The 23959-nt window shown below is 45.0% G+C and overlaps 1 protein-coding gene across 2 annotated transcripts; it reads right to left on the bottom strand.

Moving 5' to 3' along the window:
- LOC309385247 (zinc finger protein RFP-like) lies at positions 1 to 20113 on the bottom strand. 2 transcript variants are annotated; one of them, XM_081939479.1, is made up of 7 exons: positions 19627 to 20108; positions 6728 to 6841; positions 5426 to 5656; positions 3941 to 3963; positions 2553 to 2662; positions 1712 to 1744; positions 1 to 192 (listed from the first exon to the last, which is right to left on the bottom strand). In XM_081939479.1, the coding sequence occupies exons 1-7, from the start codon at positions 20038 to 20040 to the stop codon at positions 23 to 25; spliced, it is 1095 nt and encodes a 364-aa protein (XP_081795605.1). In that variant the 5' UTR covers positions 20041 to 20108; the 3' UTR covers positions 1 to 22. The 2 variants fall into 2 exon arrangements, with proteins under 2 accessions (XP_081795605.1, XP_081795606.1); XM_081939480.1 differs by lacking the exons at positions 1 to 192; positions 1712 to 1744 and adding an exon at positions 1757 to 2144 and having other exon boundaries at positions 19627 to 20113.
- Between the last annotated feature and the right edge of the window lie 3846 nt (positions 20114 to 23959).

Raw genomic sequence — 23959 nt, 5'->3', positions numbered from 1 at the left:
CAAAACTAAAAAAATTGCTGCCTCACCAGTCGTAAACCTCACTGTACGTCCCTGCATAAGGATATTGTAAAACTCTGTTGTAATCTGAGACAATATAGTTTCCTCCAACTGGCCCAATTCCCATGACACTTTTTTGATCTTCGTAGACATCAAGGCCAGGATGGGCTGTTTCTGGATCCAGAGTTACATTCACTGTAAGGGGAAAGGGAAGGAAGGAAGAAAAAACAAGAGCTTCAGCTTGAGGCCTAGTTTGTGCCTTCACCCCCAAGAGCTATTAACCCGACGGCCTCTTGTGTGAATGGAGTTCAGCTTCCAAAAAACCCCTCTAGGACTGAAAGACTCGTTTTTTAAAACAACACCTAAGCCATTGTCTGGTCAAGAGTCCTCCAACTTTGGCAACTGTAAGACTTGTTGGCTTCAACTCCCAGAATTCCTCCGATGGGGTGGCTAGTCTCCAGGTCCCCCCCCCTCTCCTTTTTCTCCAAGCACTCTGGCTCTCCCACTGTCTTAGTCCAATCCTCTGTTAACTGCCGGCCTGTTCAGTGCTCCTCTGGGCCTTCTCGTTCTATTCACTTAGGTTGCCTTCCCCATCTTCCAGTCCATCTGCCTCCCCTTCAGCTGCCACTAAGCTGCACACCTTTCAGGATCTGTTCATTACCTGTACTGCTCTTGGCTCCTCCGCTCAGCTCTTCATCTCTTGGCTCCACTGGTCAATTCCCCTGGTCTCTAGTCTCCCATGGGACCTACCCTATCCTGATTGCCCCCCAGCTCCGCCATGCTGGCTGGAGAATTCTGGGAACTGAAGTCCACACGTCTTACAGTGGCCAAAGGTTGAAGACTCCTGGCCAAGTCCTTCCAACCCTTCATAGTGCTCCACCTCTTCCAGCCTCCCTGCACAATTCTCTTTAGCTTCCATCTTGCAGATGAGATGAATGGGATTGGGAGTGAAGAGTGGTTGACTTGAACAGGGACTCTACCTGGAGTATTAATTCTGAGGATCAGGCAGAACAAGAGGCTGCCATGTTTCAATTCTGAACTGGAAGAATCCAGAGGGAACTTGGGGCACACAATGGGATATGAGGAAGCTCCGTCCTTTTCTCTGCGAGCATCAGGGTGTCACAGACATGTACAAAAGGGGAGGATCTTGCAAGGGAAACCTCTGCTTTCATCAGTCTGATGGCCCACATGGCGGAGGCAATTTGCTATTTGCTTTGACCCAAAGGACCTAATTTCTCTGCTCCCAAAGATCTCATCTCCCACCACTTATAATCAGGCTGTAAAATCAACAGGATGTTATTAGCTTGGTAGGAATTCAATATTCCTTTCAGTCCCAGGCCATATTTTCCCATTTGTCCAGATATTTCATTCTACACCAAGATTGACTTCAGTTTTCTAGATGATGTGTAGAATGGAATGGAGAGGAGTAGGAGTAGAACAAAACAGAAAAGAAAAGAACAGCAGCTTTATTTGGCCAAGTGTGATCACACACACAAGGATTTTGTCTCCTCTGCATTAGCTCATGTTGTACATATAAATGGCAAGTAATGCTCCATAAATCATAAAATCATTAAAGTTTACTGGATCAGCATAATCTTTAAGGTACCTAATCCTATATTCTTCTTTTTTGTTCACCTATGATGTTTCTCTTAAAAGTTACTGGCATCAGAGCTTAAAATAGCAAGCAATTGCAATTCCTACAACTCATATTTACCTTTGCGTGGTTGAAGTCCGCCTTCCAGAGTCTCTGGGGAAGAAAAGGGAGGAATTCAGCATCTCATCACTGGAATTGGAGCAACAGAAGGGCCTCCCTTCAGATACCCCGGTTTGCTTTCCTTGGACTCAAATCAGGAAATAAGGAATATGGAAAGCCACAAGGCAAAATGTCATTGGTGGCTCTATATATTCCATCAGGTGTAAATATATTCTACTATATATTCCGTATACCGGTAGTTCTCAACTATTTGTGTAGTGAAGTTAGAGTGCCACTTACAAAAGTGATTTATGACCGGTTCTCGCATATACGACTGTTGCAGCCTCCCCAGTCATGTGATCAAAATTCGGGCACTGGGAACCAGCTTGTATTTACGATGGTTGCAGCATCTGATGGTTCTGGGATTGTCCTCTTCAACCTCCCTGGGGAGCTTCTGACAGGCAAAATCAATGCATGAATCCAGATTCATTTATCAACCACGATTCACTTAACAACCGTGATTTTCTGAATAACGGTGGCAAAAACATTCGTAAAATGGGGCACTGCTCACTTAACTCCCTTGCTTAGCAACAGAAATGTTCAGCTGAACCGAGGTCATAAGTCAAGAACTACCTGTATATATTACATTATACATAGAATAAGTGGGAGCTTATTCTGCTTCCCCAGTAATCACTGCACATGGATTCAAGATTCAAAGAATACAGGTAGTGTCAACTTACAATTATAACTGAGCTACTGATCCTGAAATTGATCCTTCTTTGATCCATGTGAAACCAATCGAGAATCTCTCTTGGATTCTCCAAATGTCATCCAGCATAAAACCCCGGCAGCTGTTTTTTACCTGTCAATTTTTTCATGGCACTTGAAAGAAGTGGAGTCACATCACTGTAATCCCAGATTGGCTCTAGAAGTAAATCCACCGGATTCTCATATGTTTCCTTAGCCTGGTACCTGGCAAGACAGAATAACAGAGTTGGAAGGGACATTGTAGGTCATCTAGTCCATCCCCCTCACCCCTGCCCAAGCAGGAGACTTCACACCATTTCTGACAGATGGCACTCCGGTCTCGTCTTGAAAGCTTCCAGTGTTGAAGCTCCCACAATGTCCGAAGGAAAGCTGTTGCAGTGGTTCATTCTCCTCAGTCAGAAAATTTCTCCTTATTTCTAGGTTGAATCTCTCCTTGATCAGTTTCCATCCATTATTCGTTGTCTGGCCTTCATGTGCTTTGGAAAACAGGTTGAACTCCTTCCTCTCTGTGACAGACCCTCAAATATTGGAACACTGCCATCCTGTCTCCCCTGGTCCTTCTCTTCCCTAGACCAGCCATGCCCAGTTCCTGTAACCATTATCAACCTGCCAATAGAAGAAGCTTTCTAAACCATCAGATGGTGCTTGAGGATTGCGTGCGCTGGCCAGCTGAATTCACCCTTTTTTAAAGCCATTTTTCGCCCTCCCCAGGCTCCAGAGGCTTTATAAGAGCCTGGGGAGGACGAAAAGAGCCTTTTCCCCCCGAGGCACTCTGGAGGCTTCATGAGCTTCCGTGAAGCCTCCGGAGCACAAAAACCGGCCCTACTGGCAAACCGGAAGTTCGGGAACGGACTTCCGGTTTGCTCGGAGGGTCGTTTTGACTGCTCCGAAGGCATCAGGGAAGCCTCCTGACGGTCCCCGAAGACTTGGAGCGCTCAAAACGATCCTCCGAGCAAACCGAAAGTCACTTCCGGTTTGCTCGGAGGATCGTTTTGACTGCTCCAAAGGCATCAGGGAAGCCTCCTGGCGGTCCCTGAAGCCTCCGGAGGGCGTCCGGGGGAGCGGGGGAGGCTGTTTTCGCCCTCCCCAGGCTCCTATAAAGCCCCTGAGCCTGGGGAGGGCAAAAAAAGCATGTAAAAATGGGGGGGGGTGTCACGCCTATAGAGCACCCCTGCGCTCCCCCCACTTATGGCACGCGAGCCAAAAAAGGTTCGCCATTGCTGCAATAGGTGGATAAAATGGCCAAATGCAATCTAAACATCTGGCTGAGTGTGTGACAGACTATAACAATTCACCATATCAAATACTGCTAATTAAATTGTGTTGAAGTTATCTGAGGAAACGTCTAAAAGGCCCTGAAATACAGTACGTTGTCTTTACATTCAAATACTGCTAAATACAAATAGAACTTTCCAAAATAGGAAAACTGTTGGAGGAGCTGCTGATCTCTAAGACTATAAAGAAAAGGGTGAATTTACTTACTTCTTCAAGATGCCTCCAATGTCCTGAAAAATAAAGAGACAAAGCATTTCCTATGCATAAAATTACATTCTTACATTCACATAATAAATGAGTGAAACATCTGGACAATCAGACATTAACAGACATATAAAGAACTTCCATTTTTTCAATGGAAAAAAATCCCATTTCTCTTTTTCTCCCAGCTGTTCAACCTCTTTTGGAGAGGTATTGTTTTTACTTTTTTGCCTAACAAAAATTATACCCCAGTTGAATCCAACACAATTACAATATTGGAAAAACAAAACAGTGCATCAATAGGATTTAAAAAATCCCCTGCATTTATGCTACCAGAATCAAGGCACTTTGGGAAATCCAAGTGGTTATAAAACTTTGTAGAAGGTCATCAGTGTTGGGTTTCTCCTGGCCCTGGAGATTAAGGGGAGGGGGAGACCCTACAAAGAACACCCACCACCACGTCCCTTATTGTGAAGAATACAGAGACAGTGACCATTACTTTGAATTCTTGCTTCTCACATGGCCTGCTTTTTCTGTATTACATTATGTAGCCCTTAGACATTACAGGTAGTCCTTGGCTAAATAGTTCATTTAGTGACCGTTCCTTTCCATAGAAAGAGTCAAAAAGAGTACTAAATGAGGAGTTGAAAAAAAGATTTTGAACTTGGTCGAGTGCAGCCAGAATCCTACATGCAGACATGGAAAGATATATCAATCTCCACAAGAGAAGAATGGATGGAAAAAGTGATGGAGCTAGAAAAAATAACAAAATTGAATCCTGCAATTAGATATGACCCATTGTTTCTACTTGGAAGCAGCTTCTAAACTTTGTGTTCGAGACAGAAATAAAATGAACTCTTGTTGCTTGATTTTCCTTATTAGACTAATCTGTTTTTATACACATGGCTAATAATGACTAAATATGCAAAAATAAAAAGTTGAGGTTGTAATTTTATTTTGTATTTTACTGTGCAGAAAAAAAGTCCAGCGACACTTTTTTCTTTTTTTTATCCTACACTTCTTTCCTATTCTTATCCTTCTTCATTTCCTTGTTTTCTTTATTTTCATTTGTACTTTACACTATCATAATTTCGACTAAATTTATGAAAAAAGGGAAAAAAAGGAAAGAGTCAAAAAGAGTACTCTGTGGAAGGCACTACAGCTATCTCCCAATACGTGAATGGCTGTCATAGAGAAAAGGGCATTGATTTAGTCTCCGTAGCACCCAAGGGCAGAACAAGAGGCACTGGGTGGAAGCTCATCACAAGGAGATCCAACCTAAAATAAGGAAGAATTTCCCGACAGTGAGAAGTATTTATCAATGGAACAGCTTCCCTCCCTGAGTTCTGGGTGCTCCATCACTGGAGGATTCCAATAACAGTTTGGACAACCATGTTTTCGGGATGGTATAAGGACTCCTGCCTTGGGAAGAGGAGACCTCCAAGGTCCCTTCCAGCCCTAGGATTCTATGATCTCCACTTCCTGCCTGACCTGTAAGAGTTTGCTGGCTGGTTGCTGAAGCTTCTCTTCTATCTCCTGGATGAGTTGGTCAAGAGAGCAAAGTTCCTCCATGTGCTTGGCCAAACCTTTCTCCTTTCTTCCAATAATATCATTCTCTGTTTCTTCCATTCTAGTCAATAGAAGCTTCTCCTGTCCTTCTAACCAGAGTTGTAGCTCTCTGAATTTAGCCACTACATTTTCTCTCTCTTTTTTGATGTGGTCCTGCGTGCAATGAGGCAAAAAAAATATTGGAAAATGATCCAATCATGGTTAGAACAAATGGTGGGAGAACAAATTATGTTTAAACCAGAAACCTTTCTCCTAGGCATAATACCGGAGGGGTTTAAGAAAGATACACTCTATCTAATTATACATATACTGACTGCAGCGCGCATAACCTATGCACAGCATTGGAAAAAAGAAAATACACCATCAGAGCTAGATATAATCAGAAAAGTGTTGGCCTGTGCAGAAGCAGATAGGCTCACTTTGGAACTTAAAAATAAAGGGGAATCAGAATATTTTGAGGTATGGAATAGATTTTATGACTGGTATAAGTTAAGATGACAAGACTGGAATAAACGTATATATGGCGATCGAACAGAAGGACAGACAATGTATTAAGTAGATTAACTGTTAATGGTTGAAACTAGCTGTACATAATGTGAATATTTGATCACCCTGACCCCGCAGCATTGCATTGTTTTAAATGTAAAAACAATAAATATATATATATAGGATGTGGTCCTGGAACAAGAAATAAAAAAAGCAAAGGCAAACTTTTATTTTAATTATTTTACTTAATTATTTTTATTGTTATAATAATGAAATGGATTCCTTGAAGAATCCAGGTGGGAGAATTTCCTAAGGGGAAAAAAAGCTCTTTTTGATATTAAAAAACGCAGCGGGGTGGGGGGAAGGTTTCTAAAAAGAAAAAAAAAGGCTCCAGTTTAAATGATCTCTCATGAAACTTTTCTTGGCAATCAGGGATTCCAAAAAAGGAGAGAGAAAAATATTTGACTTCACAATGTTTTCCATAAGATGAAATATGATTCCCATTAATTTATTAAGCAAGCATAAAACATGGCTCATGGAATAGGTGCACTTAACCCAACTGTGACTCATTCAGACAATGGGGACATTTAAGTCCCCAGGTTAAGAAAAAGTTCTCTGCCCTAACACTGTCTTTAACTTGAATTTCCTTTAAGTCAGAACTTGTACTAAAACACAGGCTGCCTATTATTAGAGATGGTGGATGGGGTTCTCCTTCCTATTAACGCAGAAGTTCCTCACCCTTGGATCCATACTTACAAGCATCTCCTGCACTTTTTCCTCTGTGTCTCTTTTGTATGTAGCAATTTTTTCTTTCTGCTCCTTCTGAGCCTTCAGGCAATCCTCCACCTTCATCTGAAGAGAAAATACAAGTTTTGAGTTTATTTTCCATAAAGAATTATATCTGAGGGAAGACCCAGTTAGAAGATACAGTATATTCAATCGTCATAAATACATGACAGTTGGCAAACGTCCTGTTATTCAAACCACTCACTATGGTCCTCTGTTCTGGCGGGAACACAGATTTAACCCTATTGGCTGAAAGGTCTGACAGCTCCCTATAAAAGGGCTGCTGTCAGACCATGCTGGTTGCTGGATTGTACATACTGTTACTTGTTAATAAAGAGCTGTTGTTACTGCAAGCCTGTCTCTGCCTCTTCAATCGCCCTATCTAATACTGGCGACGAAGGTGGGATTGAGAGGCAAATAGGCAAGAACGAACAACAAAAGATCCAGCAAGTAGATCCAGCCCGGAGCATCGGCGTGGCATTGAGCTACCATTTTGAGTGGCAAAACTCAAATCGCCCTGAAACCAAAAATGGCAATGCACGCCCCACCAACTCCGTATGACCCGGTGGCCGAACAATGGGAATCATACATGTTGCGATTCGAATCTTTCCTAGAGGCCAACAACCTTGTGGGCATCCCTGAGAGCCTAAAGAAAACCTCTTCCTGGGGTATTGTGGCCATGAGGTTTTCGAAACCGCGAAGAACCTATCAGAGCCATCGCCGCTCCCAGCTGTTCCATGGGCAACCTTACAACAAATCCCACTATGCGCCCAAACTGTCAAGACACGTACGCCGCCATGAGTTTAATATAAGAAACCAGAAGGAAGGTGAATCCATCAATGAATATGTGGCGGTGCTCGCAAGGCAGCAACGTATTGCAAGTACTGCGATTTGGGCGATTTAATTTTAGACCGTATAATTTGCGGCGTGCAGGATGGTCATCTGCTGAGACGATAGCTAGCCAAATCCAACATGTCCCTGCAAATCACACTTGACGAGGCCAGAGCATCCGAATGCACAGACAAGTCAACGGAGGTCTTGCAGCGTCAACACAACGTGCCACAAACCGTGCAGAAGCAAACACGCATTCACAATGAGGCCGCTGAACACGAACAAACTGACAGCGAAGAAGATGACAGCTACCGCATGCGTAGTAGCCGTACAAATCCGGCGTGAAAATTCAACTCACAATTGCCGCCATGCGAAAGCTGCGGAGGAGACCATACCCAGTCTACTTGTCGTTTCAAAGACGCAATCTGTCAGCGCTGTGACCGTAAGGGGCACATCACAAAAGTGTGCCGGAGCGAACTTCTTGCCACCGTCTGGCAGCCTAAAAAGACCACATACCGCCAACAGAGGCCCAACCCAGGGGCCTGGCAAAACCAAAAAGGGCGCCCAGAGAGAGAAAAACAGGTTACCTATCACACTGCGATAGGGCAAGTCCGCACCCGGCAGCCAAAAAAGCTGAAGGTCACCGTCCTCATAGAGGACGCTCCCTGTGAGCTGGAGATCGACACCGGATCGTCGTTAACGATCATGTCGTGGTTGACCCTGAAGCAAGCCATCCCGAGCTTGAAAGAACAGCACCTTCGCATCCCAGAAATCAGCCTGCGGGACTACCAGGGGAACCAAGTCCCCGTCATCGACCAAGGCGCCTTCCGAGTGCGCTTCAAAGTTTTCTGCGCCAAGCTCCCCGTGACCGTGGTCAGCGCACCTCTACAGAGCCTCCTGGGGCTCGACTGGTTCCAGACCCTGGGCCTGGAAGTGACCGGAGTCAGCTCCGTTAAGGAAGACGGCGCCGAGGCCATCTTTAAGGAGTTCGAGGACGTCTTCGGTTCCGGTCTTGGTAAGTATGTGGGGACACCAATCTCCTTTAGCTTGGACCCCAACATAGCGCCCATCCAGCTCAAACCCAGGAGAGTACCTTTCGCTCTCCGCCCTAAAATCGATAGGGAAATTGACAAGCTCGTGAGCCAGGGGATCCTCGAGCCAGTCGACCATGCACGCTGGGAGACCCCAATAGTGACCCCAGTCAAGCCTGATGGGTCAGTCGGCATCTACACGGACTATAAATGTACAATAAATAATGCACTAAACAAAGCGCCTACCCTGTTCCCATTGTACAGCACCTGTCTACATTCGCTATGGCCTGGAAAAAATTTCGCTAAATTAGACATGGCGCAGGCATACCAATAGTTGCCTGTAGATGGCGCTACAGCGGAGGCCCAAACCATTGTGACGCACAGGGGTGCATTCAAATGCCACCGCCTGCAATTTGGAGTTAGTATCGCCCCTGGACTGTTCCAAAGTGTCATGGAACGTCTTTTGCAAGGGATACCAGGAGTCGTCCCCTATTTCAACGACATCTTGGTATCGGCTGCAAACGAGGCGCAACTTTCAAAAAGAGTTAGAATGGTTCTGGTCAGAATTCGCGAAAAGGGACTCCGGCATAAAAAGAAAAAATGCAAAATTAACGTACCAAGGGTAGAGTTCCTGGGGTACATGATCAATGGCTCTGGGATTCACCCGACCTCACAAAAAATAAAAGCAATCCAGGAAGCCCCTACACCACTCAAACCGAGCTGCAGGCATTCCTCGGGCTCCTTAACTTTTATAGCGTCTTTCTGAAACAGAAAGCCACCGTCGCTGAACCACTGCATTGGCTCCTGACTAAGAACGCCAAATGGTCTTGGAGAAAAGCTGAGGCGACCGCATTTGCCGCTGTCAAACCATTGTTGACAGCCAACTCCCTGCTTGTCCAGTACAGCCAGACCCTGCCACTGGTGCTGACCTGCAATGCATCCCCATTCGGTGTCAGTGCCATCCTAAGCCACCGCATGCCAAACGGCACAGAAGCCCCTATTGCCTTCTATTCAAGAACTTTGTCTTCCGCAGAAAGAAACTACAGCCAAATGGACCGAGAGGCTTTGGCTGCAGTAGCGGGAGTCAAAAGATTCCATGAATATTTGTACGGCAGGGATTTTGAACTTGTAACCGACCACAAACCGCTGTTGGGACTAATAGCGGGAAACTGACCTACCCCTTACTCCTACACACTGGTTCACCGCCCAGGTTCCACGTTGGGACACGCCGACGCATTGAGTCGCTGTCCCCTACCAGAACTGCTAGCTGACCCGACTCCTGAGACACTGGTCCTACTTATTGACTGCTTGGATATTGGACCTGTCTCATCCAACGATGTTGCCCGTCATTCGGCAAAGGACTCCACCATCTGGCAAATCTTGAACTGGGTGTGGAGGGGGTGGCCCAAGGGGCCTGTGGGGGAAAATTTCAAACTGTATTATGCTGAATGTGATGAACTGTGTGTCCTTAACGGTTGTTTACTGTGGGAGGACTGGGTGGTTGTTCCAAACAAACTGTGAGTTGCAGTATTGGAAGCATTACATGTGGGGCATCCTGGGATTGTCTGCTAAGGAGTGGGAGCGACCTCAGGCACCCTGGTCTAGGGTGCACATTGACTTTGCTGGCCCCATTCATGGCCAGACCCTCCTAGTAATTGTGGACGCATACTCAAAGTGGTTAGAGGTAGCCCTGATGACCTCCACCACAGCAGAGGTGGTCATCAAGATGCTACGGAGACTTTTCTCCACGCATGGCCTGCCCGACGTCTTGATCTCAGACAACGGGCCCCAATTCACGGCCATTCAATTTGAGACCTACCTAGCCAGTCAGGGGATCAGGCATGCCCTGGTCGCGCCATTCCATCCGGCTTCCAATGGACAAGCGGAGAGAATGGTGCAATCTGCAAAAGAGGCCCTCGCTAGGATGGGCCCGGGGGATTGGCAAACACAGGTTGATCATTACTTGCTAATCCAACACATTACGCCAAGTACCACAACTGGGAGAAGCCCCTCTGAGCTTCTCATGGGTTGCCGGCTAAAGTCCCAATTAGACCGGCTACACTCAAACTATTCTGTCACATCGCCCCCTGACTCCACAAGCAAGATTCGAAACGTTAGCGTAGGGGACTCGGTATATGCCCACAACTATGCTGGGGGGACTCTGTGGATCCCTGCCATAGTGATAGGCATCACCGGGCCTCGCTCCTACTTGTTGGAGCTAGAGGACGGGAGACAATGGAGGAGGCATATTGACCAACTCATTGGTCGCCTCTCCAACTCCACTCTTAGGGCACCAGACGCAACTCCTGAGAAAATCAGCCGAGGCCCTACCCAAAAGGAGCAATCACACACTCCTTCTACAGCCTACTCAAGCCCGAAGTTTTCCGGGGACTTATCTGAGTTTGTTGCAGGCCCGCAGCGAGCTTCAAACAAACAAATCCCAGAGCTCCAGCCGCGGCCTGGGAAAAGTTCCAGCAGCTTCCACCAAGCGGTGCTGGAGAGCAGAAGGGTCCGTCTGACCTGACCAAGGAACCAGTTCCAAATGAACTGCGCATGTCTGAGCGGGTAAGACAAAGACCCGCCTACCTGCAAGACTATGTGACCAATAGGAACATCCCAACTAAGAGGGGAGGGGTGTTAGATATTCAAACCACTCACTATAGTTTCCACTCAGGTCCTCTGTTCTGGCGGGAACAGAGATTCAAGCCTATTGGCTGAGAGGTCTGACAGCATTAGAATTTTGATCAGGGATGCTACAATTGTCTTAAGTGTGAAAAACGGTCAGAAGACACTTTTTTCTTTCTTTCTTTTTTTAAACAAAATTTTATTGGTTTTTTAAAAAAATAGTCAAGGAAAAGGGTAATGGATAAAGTTACAAATTTTGACAGTTACATTATGCAGGAAATGGCCCTCTCCCCCATTCTCATAACTTTCATTTACCAATACATTAGATTGTTACTACTTAATAGTATTTTGTCAGCATATAAACTTTTATCTTCAAATAATTTCAATCATTTTATATCAAACAGATTTTCTAGTTCATTTTTGTGATCTGAGTTTTCTAGATGTTGCCTCTTCTCCCCCCTCCAGCAGAGCTTCGGCACCTCCCGTGTCCTGTATGTCCGGTGTAGTGTCATCAGGTTTATCTAGGAGGACTTTATTTTTTTCCTTGAAGGCCTCAGCCTCCATAGTTGTGTTAATTCTAACTCTCGTGTCCTCCCAGAATATTAGCATACCCTCTGGCAAAAGCCATCTAAACCACACCCCTTTCTGGTATAATTTCTTCGCTAAAAGCGAATAATTTTTTCTTTTATCTCTAACATTCTTTGGGATCTGTTTCAGAATGGCTATCTCTCTATCCTTGTATTTTAAAGCTTGCCCCCTTTGTGCACTCAGAATCTCGTCTCTTGTGGTCTTTCTGAGAAATATAATGTGTACCTCCCTTGCAACGTTGTGTGTTCTGACTGTCACTACGTTAAAAAGTTTGCTAGACATGAACTGACTGAACTGACACTAAAAGAGTTAAACTGAGAAAGAGTTATTGCGCAGGTCATAAAGTCTTATCTGACAGTGATTTATTGTGCATGTCTTCACACATTCCAGACGGAGACAGAGAGAAAGAGAGCTACTGCTGAACTTTTGTCCGGCTGCCAGAAAAGCTGGCAGACGGAACCTTTTTTCAAAATGTAACAATTAGTTAGTTTTCTGTTTTATTTACTTTTATTATTTTTGTATTAAAGTTTGTTTATTAATTAGAATATGCTTCCCAAGACTTTTATTCTTTTTCTTCACATCTTAATGCATATGCTGTTGGAATCAGCCGCGATCCTAGACCTCACTTTCTTCAGGGTGAAATTTTCCCCTGACAATTAATGGTAGCAGAGGTTGGTCGATGGTAGCAGAGTTGATTAATGGTAGCAGAGATGGCTATAATTTACGGCTGTTTTTCCTTCGAGCTATCTTAAGATAACCGACTAGGGTAATTAGCCATGTCGAAGAAAAAGAAAAAGAAGAAGAAAAATGGAACAAGCTCAGATGGGTCCACTTCTTCTGACACAGAGGCTCCCTCAGACACAGAGAAGCAAGATCCTTCAAAATTACTTCAAAAGCAACAAATTTCTCCAAGTGCTGAGCCAGCTGTGGGGGAAGGAGCTACAGAAGGCGAGATCTACGAACAGAGGTCAGTAGTTCCCCCTTCTAAAATACCTCCAGGAGATTATGATTTATTGGGGGCCAAGCCAAAACTTCCCACATTACCAGAGCCACTCCACTCCCAGACTCTTGGAGATTATGAAACAATTGATGAATGGCAAAAGCCTCAGCGGCAACTGCCGGCAGAGGAAAAATACTCCCACGCAGAAAGCGAAGTTTATGAATCCTTCCCAGGCACTGGGGAAGAAATGCAAAACTATCGTGATCAGTTAGAGCTGTTCGAAAAATACGCTAGGGAAGCCAGAGAATGTTTTGAGGAAATGAAAAGAAGTAGGAGGGGCTCCCCCACTCCCAAAATGTCTGAGGACGTCATCTTGTCTTCTTCAAAACAACAGCCTAAGACACACCCCACAGAGGTTTTAGGTGAATCAGAACAAAGAGATATGTACACGTCACCGAGGTCACGTGATCCCTTTTGTTCCACTGAATTTCCGGCCACGTATAGAGGGTTGAGGCAGCCAAGAAGTGAAGCTGCACTGCCATCTGCTGGCGGAGAAAAATTATTAGAGCAAAAGATGAAGCAGCTTCGTCAGAGCTTTAAAGATTTATCTATGAGTCCTCTAGAAGCCAAAGTTTTGCCTCCAAAGGTTAAGTCTTCAATGCTCCCTGGTGGTGTTGAATCCTCCCTAGATGGAAAAAGGCAAAGCCAAAGGCGAATGCAAGGAAGTCAATTTGATGTTGCCACGCAAAGGCCAATGGTGCAATTGCAGCACCCCCTGGTTCAACAACCAGCTTTGCAACCTGCTCAACAAATTGTTCCAATGCATATTCCTCAGCAGGTATTTCCAGTCACTCCTTTGACTGGTGAGTCCAAATTAAAGGAGTCAGGAGAGAATTATAAAGCCTGGGTCAGTGAAATTGCGCTCTTGCTTCGCAGAGAAGGCACATACTGCATGGTTTTTAATCCTCCTCCCCAACCATGGACACCTGCAATGAGAGACCTGGAAAACAGAGCAATCACGACTTTGCTCATGTCAATGGAAATTGAGCTCCAGGGTACCTTTCCACTTGATGCAACAGCCCAACAAATTTGGGCTATTTTGGAAGATTGCTACAGGCCCGTTTCAATTGAATCTTCATGTTTGCTCATGTCTGAGTTCCATGGTTCGAAGTTGAAACCTGGTGAACGAAATGGTGGACATTTGACCAAACTGAAAAGAATGAGAAGTGAATTGAGACAAAATGGCCATGTAATCGATGATATCCAAATGATTAGCATCATCATTAACTCGTTGAATTATGAATGGAAAGATGCTGTTGCAAAGATTAACTACGTGCCTATTGCTCAACGCACAGTTAACCACGTTTGCAGACTTTTAGTGGAGGAGGAAGCTATCAAATTAGCTACACCACATCTCCAACGTCCCCCAGCATCAAAGGCTCCAGGCAGACGTCCCTTCCGAGGAAGAGGCTACGCTCCAAGGATGCCAAAATGCTACACCTGCAACCGTGTGGGACATGATACCCGGGATTGTCCCCAACGAGTTCCAGCTCCCGTCACATACCAGCCCAGAGGAACAGACCCCAGAGGCAGAGGTAGAGGCAGAAGACAAGGTCGTCGTGGTCCAAGGCGTGATCCACAAGCTCCACTCGCAACATTGGCCATAACCAACGTTCCACAACCTGATCCAAAGTACGACAGACGTCTTTTGTGGACTTTAGACAGTGGAGCAGCTGTGCACATTACCCACAGAAGGGAACTTTTCACAGAGATGGGCGAGCCAGAGCCCGAGTATCGAGAACTGTATTCCTTCACCAACCACACTTGCAAGGTCGTGGGAAAAGGAACTGTTTACATTGAAGAGCTCGATACATACATCCCTGATGTTTATTACATACCTTCAGCAACCAGTAATTTGCTTAGTCAAAGTCACTTGTCTAGAGAGTTAAAGTTCCAGGTTCACCACCTTGAAAAAGCAAGTTACTTAGTTAAAGATGGAGATATTGTTGCTGAAACCATGTTGATTGGTGGTGTTTATTACTTAAAGCCAAAGCCTAAAGGGCAAGCACAGGCAAGTATACAAACCCCCAAAAGGCACAACACGGGCCCAGAGAGAGTTGGTTCAGAGAGAGAACCCGTTACTGTGCCAAAGGCTCCTAAAGCCAACAAACAGAGAAAACAGAAACAGGTTGCTCAGAGCAAGCCTGAGGTTCCTCATGAAACTGTTAATGTTGAGAATTCACTAACAGGTAAACCTTTGCATTCCAGGTGTATTCACAAATGGCACAGAAGATTGGGGCATGCCAGTTTCCGTATTCTTAGAAAGATGCCGGAGTTCGCAAAAGGTTTGGATCTAAAGGGGTGTAAGGTGTTTTTGGATTGTGCGGTTTGCAAAAAGGCTAAATCCAAGGCGGCTGCTATTCCCAAACACGCTACACGCCGGTCAACACGCATTTTTGATTTGGTACACACTGACATAGTGGGCCCTTTCCCACCAACAATTGGTGGCAGAAAGTATTTTCTAACAATAGTAGATAATCATTCTAGATATGGATTTGTATATCCTATGAGAGAAAAATCTGAGACCTTTCAGATCTTTAAAGACTTTGCAGCTTTTGTTTCTACACAATACCAAGTTTGCATCGCCAGAATCCAGAGTGACCGTGGTGCAGAATTCATGTCTCAGCGTTTCCAGGACTGGATGCGTAAGAATGGAATTCTTCATCAGACATCTGCTCCATATACACGGGCTCATAATGGAGTCGTAGAAAGAAGACAAGGGGTTCTACAAACCATGATGCGTTGTCTTCTAGAAGATGCCGATCTCAGTAACATATACTGGGGTGAAGCAATCAAATATGCAAATTACATTGTCAACCGTACTTGGAGCAGTGTAATCAATCAAACTCCTTTCTACATGCTGTATGGCTACAAGCCTGATCTGAAGAACCTCCACATTTTTGGTTCAAATGCTATGGTGAACACTCCTATAACTCAAGGACCAAAGAGACTGAGATTTATGGGTATTGATGATGACTCAAAATGGTCCAAATTCATTGATACTAAACATGTGATTGTCATTTCACAATCTGCTAATTTTGAGGAAGAGATTGACTGGTACAGGATTCATTCCAATGATCCTGAAGTTTATTTTCCTAGAGATGGTGTTCCAGATGCCACGCAGCCTGATGACAATTCACAGGCAGATATTCCTTCTACCAGTTCTTCACAACCTGATGTTCCGTCTTCGCAAGCCGCGGATGCTGATGCTAGCGACGAACGTGAGGACGAGGATGAAGAAGAAGAAGAAGACTGGTCTGTTGTTCCAAGACGTTCCAAGAGGGTCACAAAAGGAATCCCTCCACAACGATATTCATGGCAACTGACAAAAACACCATTACCTTTGATTTGCAACGTTACTCTTCCTCCTGAGACATTCACACAAATCAAACAGCTTCCTGATTCAGAGCAAGACAAATGGTATGATGCAATGCAGGATGAAATGGACAGTTTAAAGAAACTTAATGTATTCACACCTGCAAAACCTCCAGCAAACAAAAAAGTCATTGGCACTCGATGGGTCTACAGAATCAAGAAGAAACCGAATGGTGAGTCTTTATACAAAGCCAGACTTGTAGCTCAGGGTTTCGCTCAACGTTATCCTGAGGACTACACAAACACTTACTCACCAACAGTCAGAACTGAAAGTGTAAAAATTGCTTTAACCACTGCAACTATTCTTGGTTTAGAAGTTTTCCAATTTGATGTGGACACAGCTTATCTACATGCAGACCTAGATGAAGAGATCTACGTAAGAAGCCCTCCAGGATTCCGAAAGCAAGAAGGGGATACCTGGTTCCTGAACAAAAGTCTTTATGGTCTGAAACAGTCAGGTTTAATGTGGTATTTATGTCTTACTGACAAACTAAATTCAATGGGCTTTATTAAGTCCGAAACTGATGAATGCGTGTTCACAAAAAGATCTAACAATGCATATGAGATAATTCTTGTTTATGTTGATGATATTGTTTATATTGGTCCAAATAAGAAAATGAGTGAGATTTTTGCCAAAAGTTGGCAGAGATACTTCACACTGAAATCTTTAGGACACATTAGCACTTATTTAGGTGTTCAGATTGAAAAGACACAGAAGGGGTTTAGTCTTTCACAAGAGGAGAAAATTGACCACATTCTACAGCATTGCAACATGAAAGATGCTAGCACAACAAAGACACCCATGCAAACAGATTTTCACAACTTAACACATGAACCAAGTCCTGAGTTCGAGGATCAAACACTTTATCGTTCAGTCATTGGTTCACTATTATACATTAGTAGTTGGACCAGACCTGACATTGCACTTAGTGTTAATCTTTTATCACGACACGTAGGTAAGGCAACACAATTTCATTGGGCATGCATTAAGAAGTTGTTGAAATACCTGAAACACACTAAACACATGAAGTTATTGCTATAACCAACACACACTGATCATCCACAGTTAATTTGTTATGCAGACGCCGACTGGGCGAGCGACAAGAAGTCACGCAAAAGCACTTCTGGTTACATGATGTTCCTGAATGGATGTCCTGTTTACTGGCAAGTGAGAAAACAGAGTTTTGTTTCATGTTCATCTACTGAAGCTGAATATGCTTGTGTTTCAGATGCTTGTAATTCTCTAACGTGGTTTGATGCTTTGATCACAGATATCTGGACACGTCCGATTCGACCAATCACCGTGATGGAAGATAATGTATCTGTGGTTCATATTTCTGAGTCACATTTCACAGGTTCTAGGTCCAGACACATTGACATTCGTTATCAAAACACAAAGCAATTAGTTAAGCAAGGTTTTGTTAAATTGCAATATGTTTCTACACATGATCAGATTGCTGATATGCTTAACAAACCACTTCCTGTAAATCAACAAGAGTATCTGCGAAAGAAGATGTGCCTTAATTGATGATTTGATGACGTCAGCCCAGACTAGCAAAAGGGGTGTCACTACATTAAAAAGTTTGCTAGACATGAACTGACTGAACTGACACTAAAAGAGTTAAACTGAGAGAGTTATTGCGCAGGTCATAAAGTCTTATCTGACAGTGATTTATTGCGCATGTCTTCACACATTAGGACGGAGACAGAGAGAAAGAGAGCTACTGCTGAACTTTTGTCCGGCTGCCAGAAAAGCTGGCAGACGGAACCTTTTTTCAAAATGTAACAATTAGTTAGTTTTCTGTTTTATTTACTTTTATTATTTTTGTATTAAAGTTTGTTTATTAATTAGAATATGCTTCCCAAGACTTTTATTCTTTTTCTTCACATCTTAATGCATATGCTGTTGGAATCAGCCGCGATCCTAGACCTCACTTTCTTCAGGGTGAAATTTTCCCCCGACACTGACATATGCTGAGTTTACTCTATAGACCAGGTCCATTTCCCACCCCACCTGTTGTCTGTCTTTTTTAGTATATTCAGCCAATAAATTTGTCATAATATCCCTCAAATCTTCATCATCAGCCTCAATTACATTTTGAAATCTAAGGAAAAAAGACATCCGTTCAAATTCCGTTTTTATCTGGTGGTTCTCAAGTTCTTTATTTCCTTTCCGCACCCCCTTCACCTCTCTCCTCATCTCAGCCGTCCCCTCCTCCAAAAGTTCCACTCTCTGTGAGTTTCGGATCGCTCGATCTTGATTCTCTCTGAGCTGCTCATTCCTTTCAATTGATTTTTTAATTCCTCCTGCCCCTTTAAGAGTTGTTGAAACATCTGTTGAAAGTCCACCTCAGGGGGCTTAGGCTGGAACAAAGAAGTTAGTGTGAAGACACTTTTTTCAATGGTAGTGTAACTTTGAACAGTCACTAAACGAACAGTTCTAAGTCAAGGACTACCTGCAAGGGCATTAAAGGGAGCTGCCTGAGTCGCCTGGTTGCACTAATCCCAGAAGCACCACTGAAAAAGTTTGGCCTCATCCAGCAGGAGTGCTTTTCGGGGTTTGCACTCAAGATTTTGGGGGAGTCCATGACAATTTTGCTCTAGAGCAAATGTGGAAAGGGAGCTGGCAAAGGGAGCCTATTTCTCCCTACAGGCAATTTCACTTGCTAAGCAATACAGTTAAGTGATGTTTTTGCCACAGTTGTTAAGTGAATCACTGCAGCTGTTCACTTAGTAACACATTGTACAGCGATTCCAGCTTCCCAATTGACTTCACTTGTCAGAAGGTCGCAAAAGGGGATCACCTGACCCAGGACTCTGCCATTGTCATAAATACATGCCAAGCATTAGAATTTTGATCAGAGATGCTACAATTGTCCTAAGTGTGAAAAACAGTCAGAAGACACTTTTTTCAATGATGTTGTAACTTTGAACAGTCACTAAACGAATGGCTGTAAGTAGAGGACTATGGTAACTCTTCAAAAAAATTGCAGGCACAAAGGATAAAGCAGGAGGGGAAGGAGACTGAGACGGGTTGGTATTAGGGAAGTTTGTTAAAGGAATGGCCCAGGCAGAAAGTGGCAGATGAGTGTAATAAGAGCAGCAACAAATGGGGGGGGGGACTTCTGCTGCCTAGCAACAAGAAAATTAGAAGGACTCCAGTTAGAAGGATGGTACCTAACGCATGTAGAAATCAAAAGAAACACCTGGCAAGGAACCTTAATCTTAACTGAATAAAAGTCCCTTGAAAGGCCTCTCCAGTCTGGTTCTGATGAGCATCTACGGCAGGCTAAACCCAGTTTGCCGACAACAGGGGAAGCAGGTAAAGTGATCTCAGGATGGCCAGGAAGGCCAAGGCTCTGGACGCCCCTCCGCAGCGATTCCTCCTGGCTGACTCCTACCTGGTATTCCTGGAAAGCCTCCTCCGCAGGGATCACCGAGTGGCCCTGGTGCTCTTTGGATCGGTCGCAGACAACGCAGATGAGGACCTGGTGGTCCCTACAAAAGAGCTTGAGGGGCTCCCGGTGCTTTGGGCAGAAGCTCCCTCCTTCCTCGCCCGAAGTCCCCCCGCATTGCCTGACTTCTTCCGCCACCCGCGCCAGCTGCCTGTTGGGGAGGAGGCTGCGGGGCGCGAAGGTCTGTCTGCACTGGGGGCAGGAAGCCTCCGATTCCGACGCCCCCCAACTGCGGGTCAGGCAGCCCCGGCAGAAGTTGTGGCCGCACTCCGGGATGAGCACGGGGTCCTTGAAGAAGTCCAGGCAAATGGAGCAGTTGAGTTCTTCCAGCAAAACAGGCAAGTACGCTACACCCGCCATCGTCGTCTTCTCTGGCGGGAAAGGAAAGAGAAAGTTAAGTTTCGTTTCTTTTCTTCCTCTCCAAATCAGGTAACGCCTTTGGGTTTCGCCCAGCCAGGAAACCGAGATGATTTCTTGTTGCTCTCGCGGTCATCTCCGCTGGCTTCTTAAAGAAGAACTACAGTATTTTAAAAAGGGGAAACTGGGGTGGAGCAGAAATTCACGGGACGGACCCCTGATCAGTTATTATTGGCACAATCAGCTCGTCAAAGGGGGGAGGGGAGTTTTTAGCTTCTTCTTCTTCTTCTCCCTTCTTTCCCTCCTCCTCTTCCTCCTCCTCCTCCTTCCCCATATTCGTTATTGGACGTTGGCGATCAGGTTACCGATCCTGTTTTTATCAACAGCTGCAGAACGAAATGCTGCTTTTTGAAATCTAGGGATAAAATCTTTTTTAAAATCTGCGAAGAAGCAAATATTCTTGGAAGGGACCCCCAATCAATTACTGATCCAAGTATCTGTTAAAGGAAAAGCTTTTGAAAACATCTGGGGAGAAAGAAACAGCCATGGGACGGATTCACCATCAATTATTATTGAGGCAGCCAATTGTTAAAGAGGAAAATGCGTTTTTAAAAAAAATAGGAAGAAGGAATCATTTATGGACGGAATGGAGTAAAGCTGGCATGGAGGAAACTGGGAGAAACCCTTGATAAAACCCCAAAGCCAATGCTGCAATGGATGGGATGTCTCAGTAGAAATTACAATCCTTTCTCTAACTTCTCATATGAATATCCGGCAGAGGAAGACCTGCCTGGACTGTCCCTTTCCCAGCCAGCCAATCAGGAAATGGATCAGGAGAAGCTCTAAACCTGGGCAAAGACTACCTTGCAGAGTACGGAATATGTAGAATGTGGAATGGGAGCATTTGCTGGATGGAAACCTTCAGGTTTGACCAATGAGGTACCTTTAGGCAAAAGATGAATAGAAGGAATCATTAGTTGTGTCAGGCCAACCTAGGACAGGGGGACCCATAAGGGGGGGGGTGTGAAATCTGGTGGGTGGAGAACATCTTATAGGCCCTTTGTTCAAGGGTTTTTGGGGGAGGCTTCCTTGGTGACAATGGGGTCCCTGAGGGGACAGGGACACTCTCAAGCCCCTTCCTTTATCTTGCCATTTCGGAGGTGGCACCTCATTTATGGAATGCCCTCCCCAAAGTCCTTCAGTTATCACCCACAGTGGCCTCATTTTGGTACCAGATGGCGACTCTTCAAGGAAGGAAGGAAGAAGGAATGAAGGAGAAGGAAAGAAAGGAAGAAAAAAGAAAGAAAGAACAAAACAAACAACCAGACAAACAACCAGGCAGTTGGGTCTGTTTTAGGCCCAGTACTCTTCAACATCGTCATCAATGATTTGGATGAGCGAATGTGTGGGGAATACATTATATTTGCAGATGACACCAAGCTGGCAGGAATTGCCAGCACTCCAGAAGATAGGCTTAAGATACAGAAGGTTCTTGACAGACTTGAACATTGGGTGCTATCTAACAAAATGAAATTCAATGGTCTAAAAACTAAGATTCTACATTTAGGCAAGAAAAACAAAATGCACAGGTACAGTATATTTGGTACCTTGCTCAATAGTATGAACTGTGAGAGGGATCTTGGAGTCCTAGTGGACAACCATTTAAATATGAGCCAGCAGTGTGCAGCAGCTGCCAAAAAAGCCAACATATTTCTAGGCTGCATAAACTGAGGGATAGAATCAAAATCAAGTATTAATACCACTTTATAATGCCTTGGCAAGGCCACACTTGGAATACTGCATTCAGTTTTGGTCACCACGATGTAGAAAAGATGTGGAGACTCTAGAACAGAGTGCAGAGAAGAGCAACAAAGATGATTAGGGGACTGGAGGCTAAAACATATAAAGAATGGTTTCTGGAACTGGGTATTTGTAGTCTTATGAAAAGAAGGGGTGACATGATAGCAGTGTTCCGATATCTCAGGGGTTACCACAAGAAGAGGGAGTCAAACTATTCTCCAAAGTACCTGAGGGTACGACAAGTAGCAATGGGTGGAAACTAATCAAGGAGAGAAGCAACCTAGAACTGAGGAGAAATTTCCTGACAGTGAGAACAATTAATCAGTGGAACCATTTGCTTCCACAAGTTGTGAATGCTCCAACACTGGAAGTCTTTAAGAAGATGTTGGATAGCCATTTGTCTGAAGTGGTGTAGGGTTTCCTGCCTAAGCAGGGGGTTGGAGTAGAAGACCTCCAAGATCCCTTCCAACTCTGTTATTCTGTTCTATTCTATAACGTAGTACTACTAAACAGATTTAGGGCCTGGAAACTTTATAGAGACCTAAGTTGCGTAATATTCTCATCTAAATCTCTGTTTAAAGATTCAACCTAGGAAAGTTTAACATTTTATCATCTAGTACAGGACTGTCAAGTTCTGTGGATCTGGATCCGGCCCATGGGGTGCTTAATTCTAGACCAAGGAGCAGCTGTGGAATTGGCGAAGGACCGGGTCGCAGTGCCTCTGCCATCAAAAATGGAGCTTGGGACCACGTTTTCAGCCTGCATGGCCTCCTGCAGCCCTCTGCCAGCGAAACAAACTGAAAGGAAAACAAAGCAAAAGGAGAAATGTTTCCCCCTTAGCATTTGAGCATCCAAGAAGGGACAGGAAAGGAGAAAGGGGAAGAGGAAAGATAAAGATGGGAAGATGGGAAGAGAGCAAGGAAGGAAAAGGAAAGAGGGGAAGGAAGAAGAATGGGAGGGAGGGAAGTCCTGCCTTAGCACTTGGCCACCAGGAGACAGCAAGGTTCCTCTGGAGGACAAGAGTTTGGTGCTCTCCCAGGTCTCCCCTTCCTCCACTGGAGACAATGAATCCCCCCCAGCCCCACCCGGGCCACCACAGGTGCCCCCAACATGAATGATATTGAGTTGGTCACACACACACCCGCCATGCCCCCCCCCACATCCTCCTTTGAAGTCAAATACAACTCTGATGCGGCACTCAAACTCAAATTAAGTTTGACGCCCCTGATCTAGTGTGTTAAAGGGAAGTACTGTCTAACAAAATCCCATCATCTAATATTGAAAAGTCCTTATTTTAGCTAGTAAAATCACTGAAACCATTTCTCTGTATCTTGCTGTAGCATCCTTTTTTAAACTACTTGACATTCTGAGCTAACAATTCGGTTCCTAACTAGGTTTTTCCACTGGGCTGAAAACAGGACGAGCAAAGTCAATAGGGAAGTCGAATTCGCTTAGGGACTGTGTCACGAACTTAACAACTGCAGTGATTCACTTAACAACTGTGACACGAAAGATGGTGATGTAGCGCTGCCCCCGAAAGGGTCGCTGGGGTCCTGGTTCCCCCAGCCCCCTTTTCCAACCATCCAGGCTCCTTCCGCTGACTCAGTCCATTCCTTGTGGCTCCCACTCTACTCTGCTCCCTTTGCTCAGGCACCTCCACTTTCCTGGCTCAGCTGGACTCTGCCGTCTTCTCCTTCCAGCCGGTCCCCTCTGGAGTCTCCTCTCAGCAGGCGGATCACGCAGTGGTGGGGGTGGTCAGAAGGCCAGACAATCGGCCATTCTTCCTCTCTCTCACTCCCGCTGCTTGCTGGTCTGTCAGTGCCTCTGCTCCTTCATTTTGATGCTCCTGCCTGCCTCTCTTTCCCCCCATCTTTTTCCCCTTCTTCCACATTCTCTTTCCTCAACCTTTCCTCACACACTTTTCCCTACCTTTCTCTACCCTCCTTTCTCCACTTTCCTTCACTCTGTTCTCCTCCTTTCCTCATGTGTTACTTCCCCCCCTCCATCACTTGGTAGGATGGAGGCCAGGTGAACCAGGAGGCTCCACCTCCCTTCTCTGCCCTCAAAGAGACTCCCCTCTCCCTCTCTCTCTCTCCCCTGCTCTCCTCCTCTTTCCTGCCCA

Source organism: Natrix helvetica (assembly GCF_964273705.1).
Source record: "Natrix helvetica genome assembly, chromosome: 1".
NCBI classification, from domain to species: Eukaryota; Metazoa; Chordata; class Lepidosauria; order Squamata; family Natricidae; genus Natrix; species Natrix helvetica.
The sequence above is the reverse complement of the archived record's forward strand: the minus strand, read 5'-3'. Positions and strand labels throughout refer to the sequence as shown.

Coding starts and splice junctions, on each gene's coding strand:
- LOC309385247 (XM_081939479.1), bottom strand. CDS start 20,040: ATGGCGGGTGTAGCGTACTTGCCTGTTTTGCTGGAAGAACTCAACTGC. Junction 6,842..19,626: donor AGGCTTTCCAGGAATACCAG/GTAGGAGTCAGC, acceptor TTTTCTCTTCAG/ATGAAGGTGGAGGATTGCCT. Junction 3,964..5,425: donor CAGCCAGCAAACTCTTACAG/GTCAGGCAGGAA, acceptor TTTATTTTTCAG/GACATTGGAGGCATCTTGAA.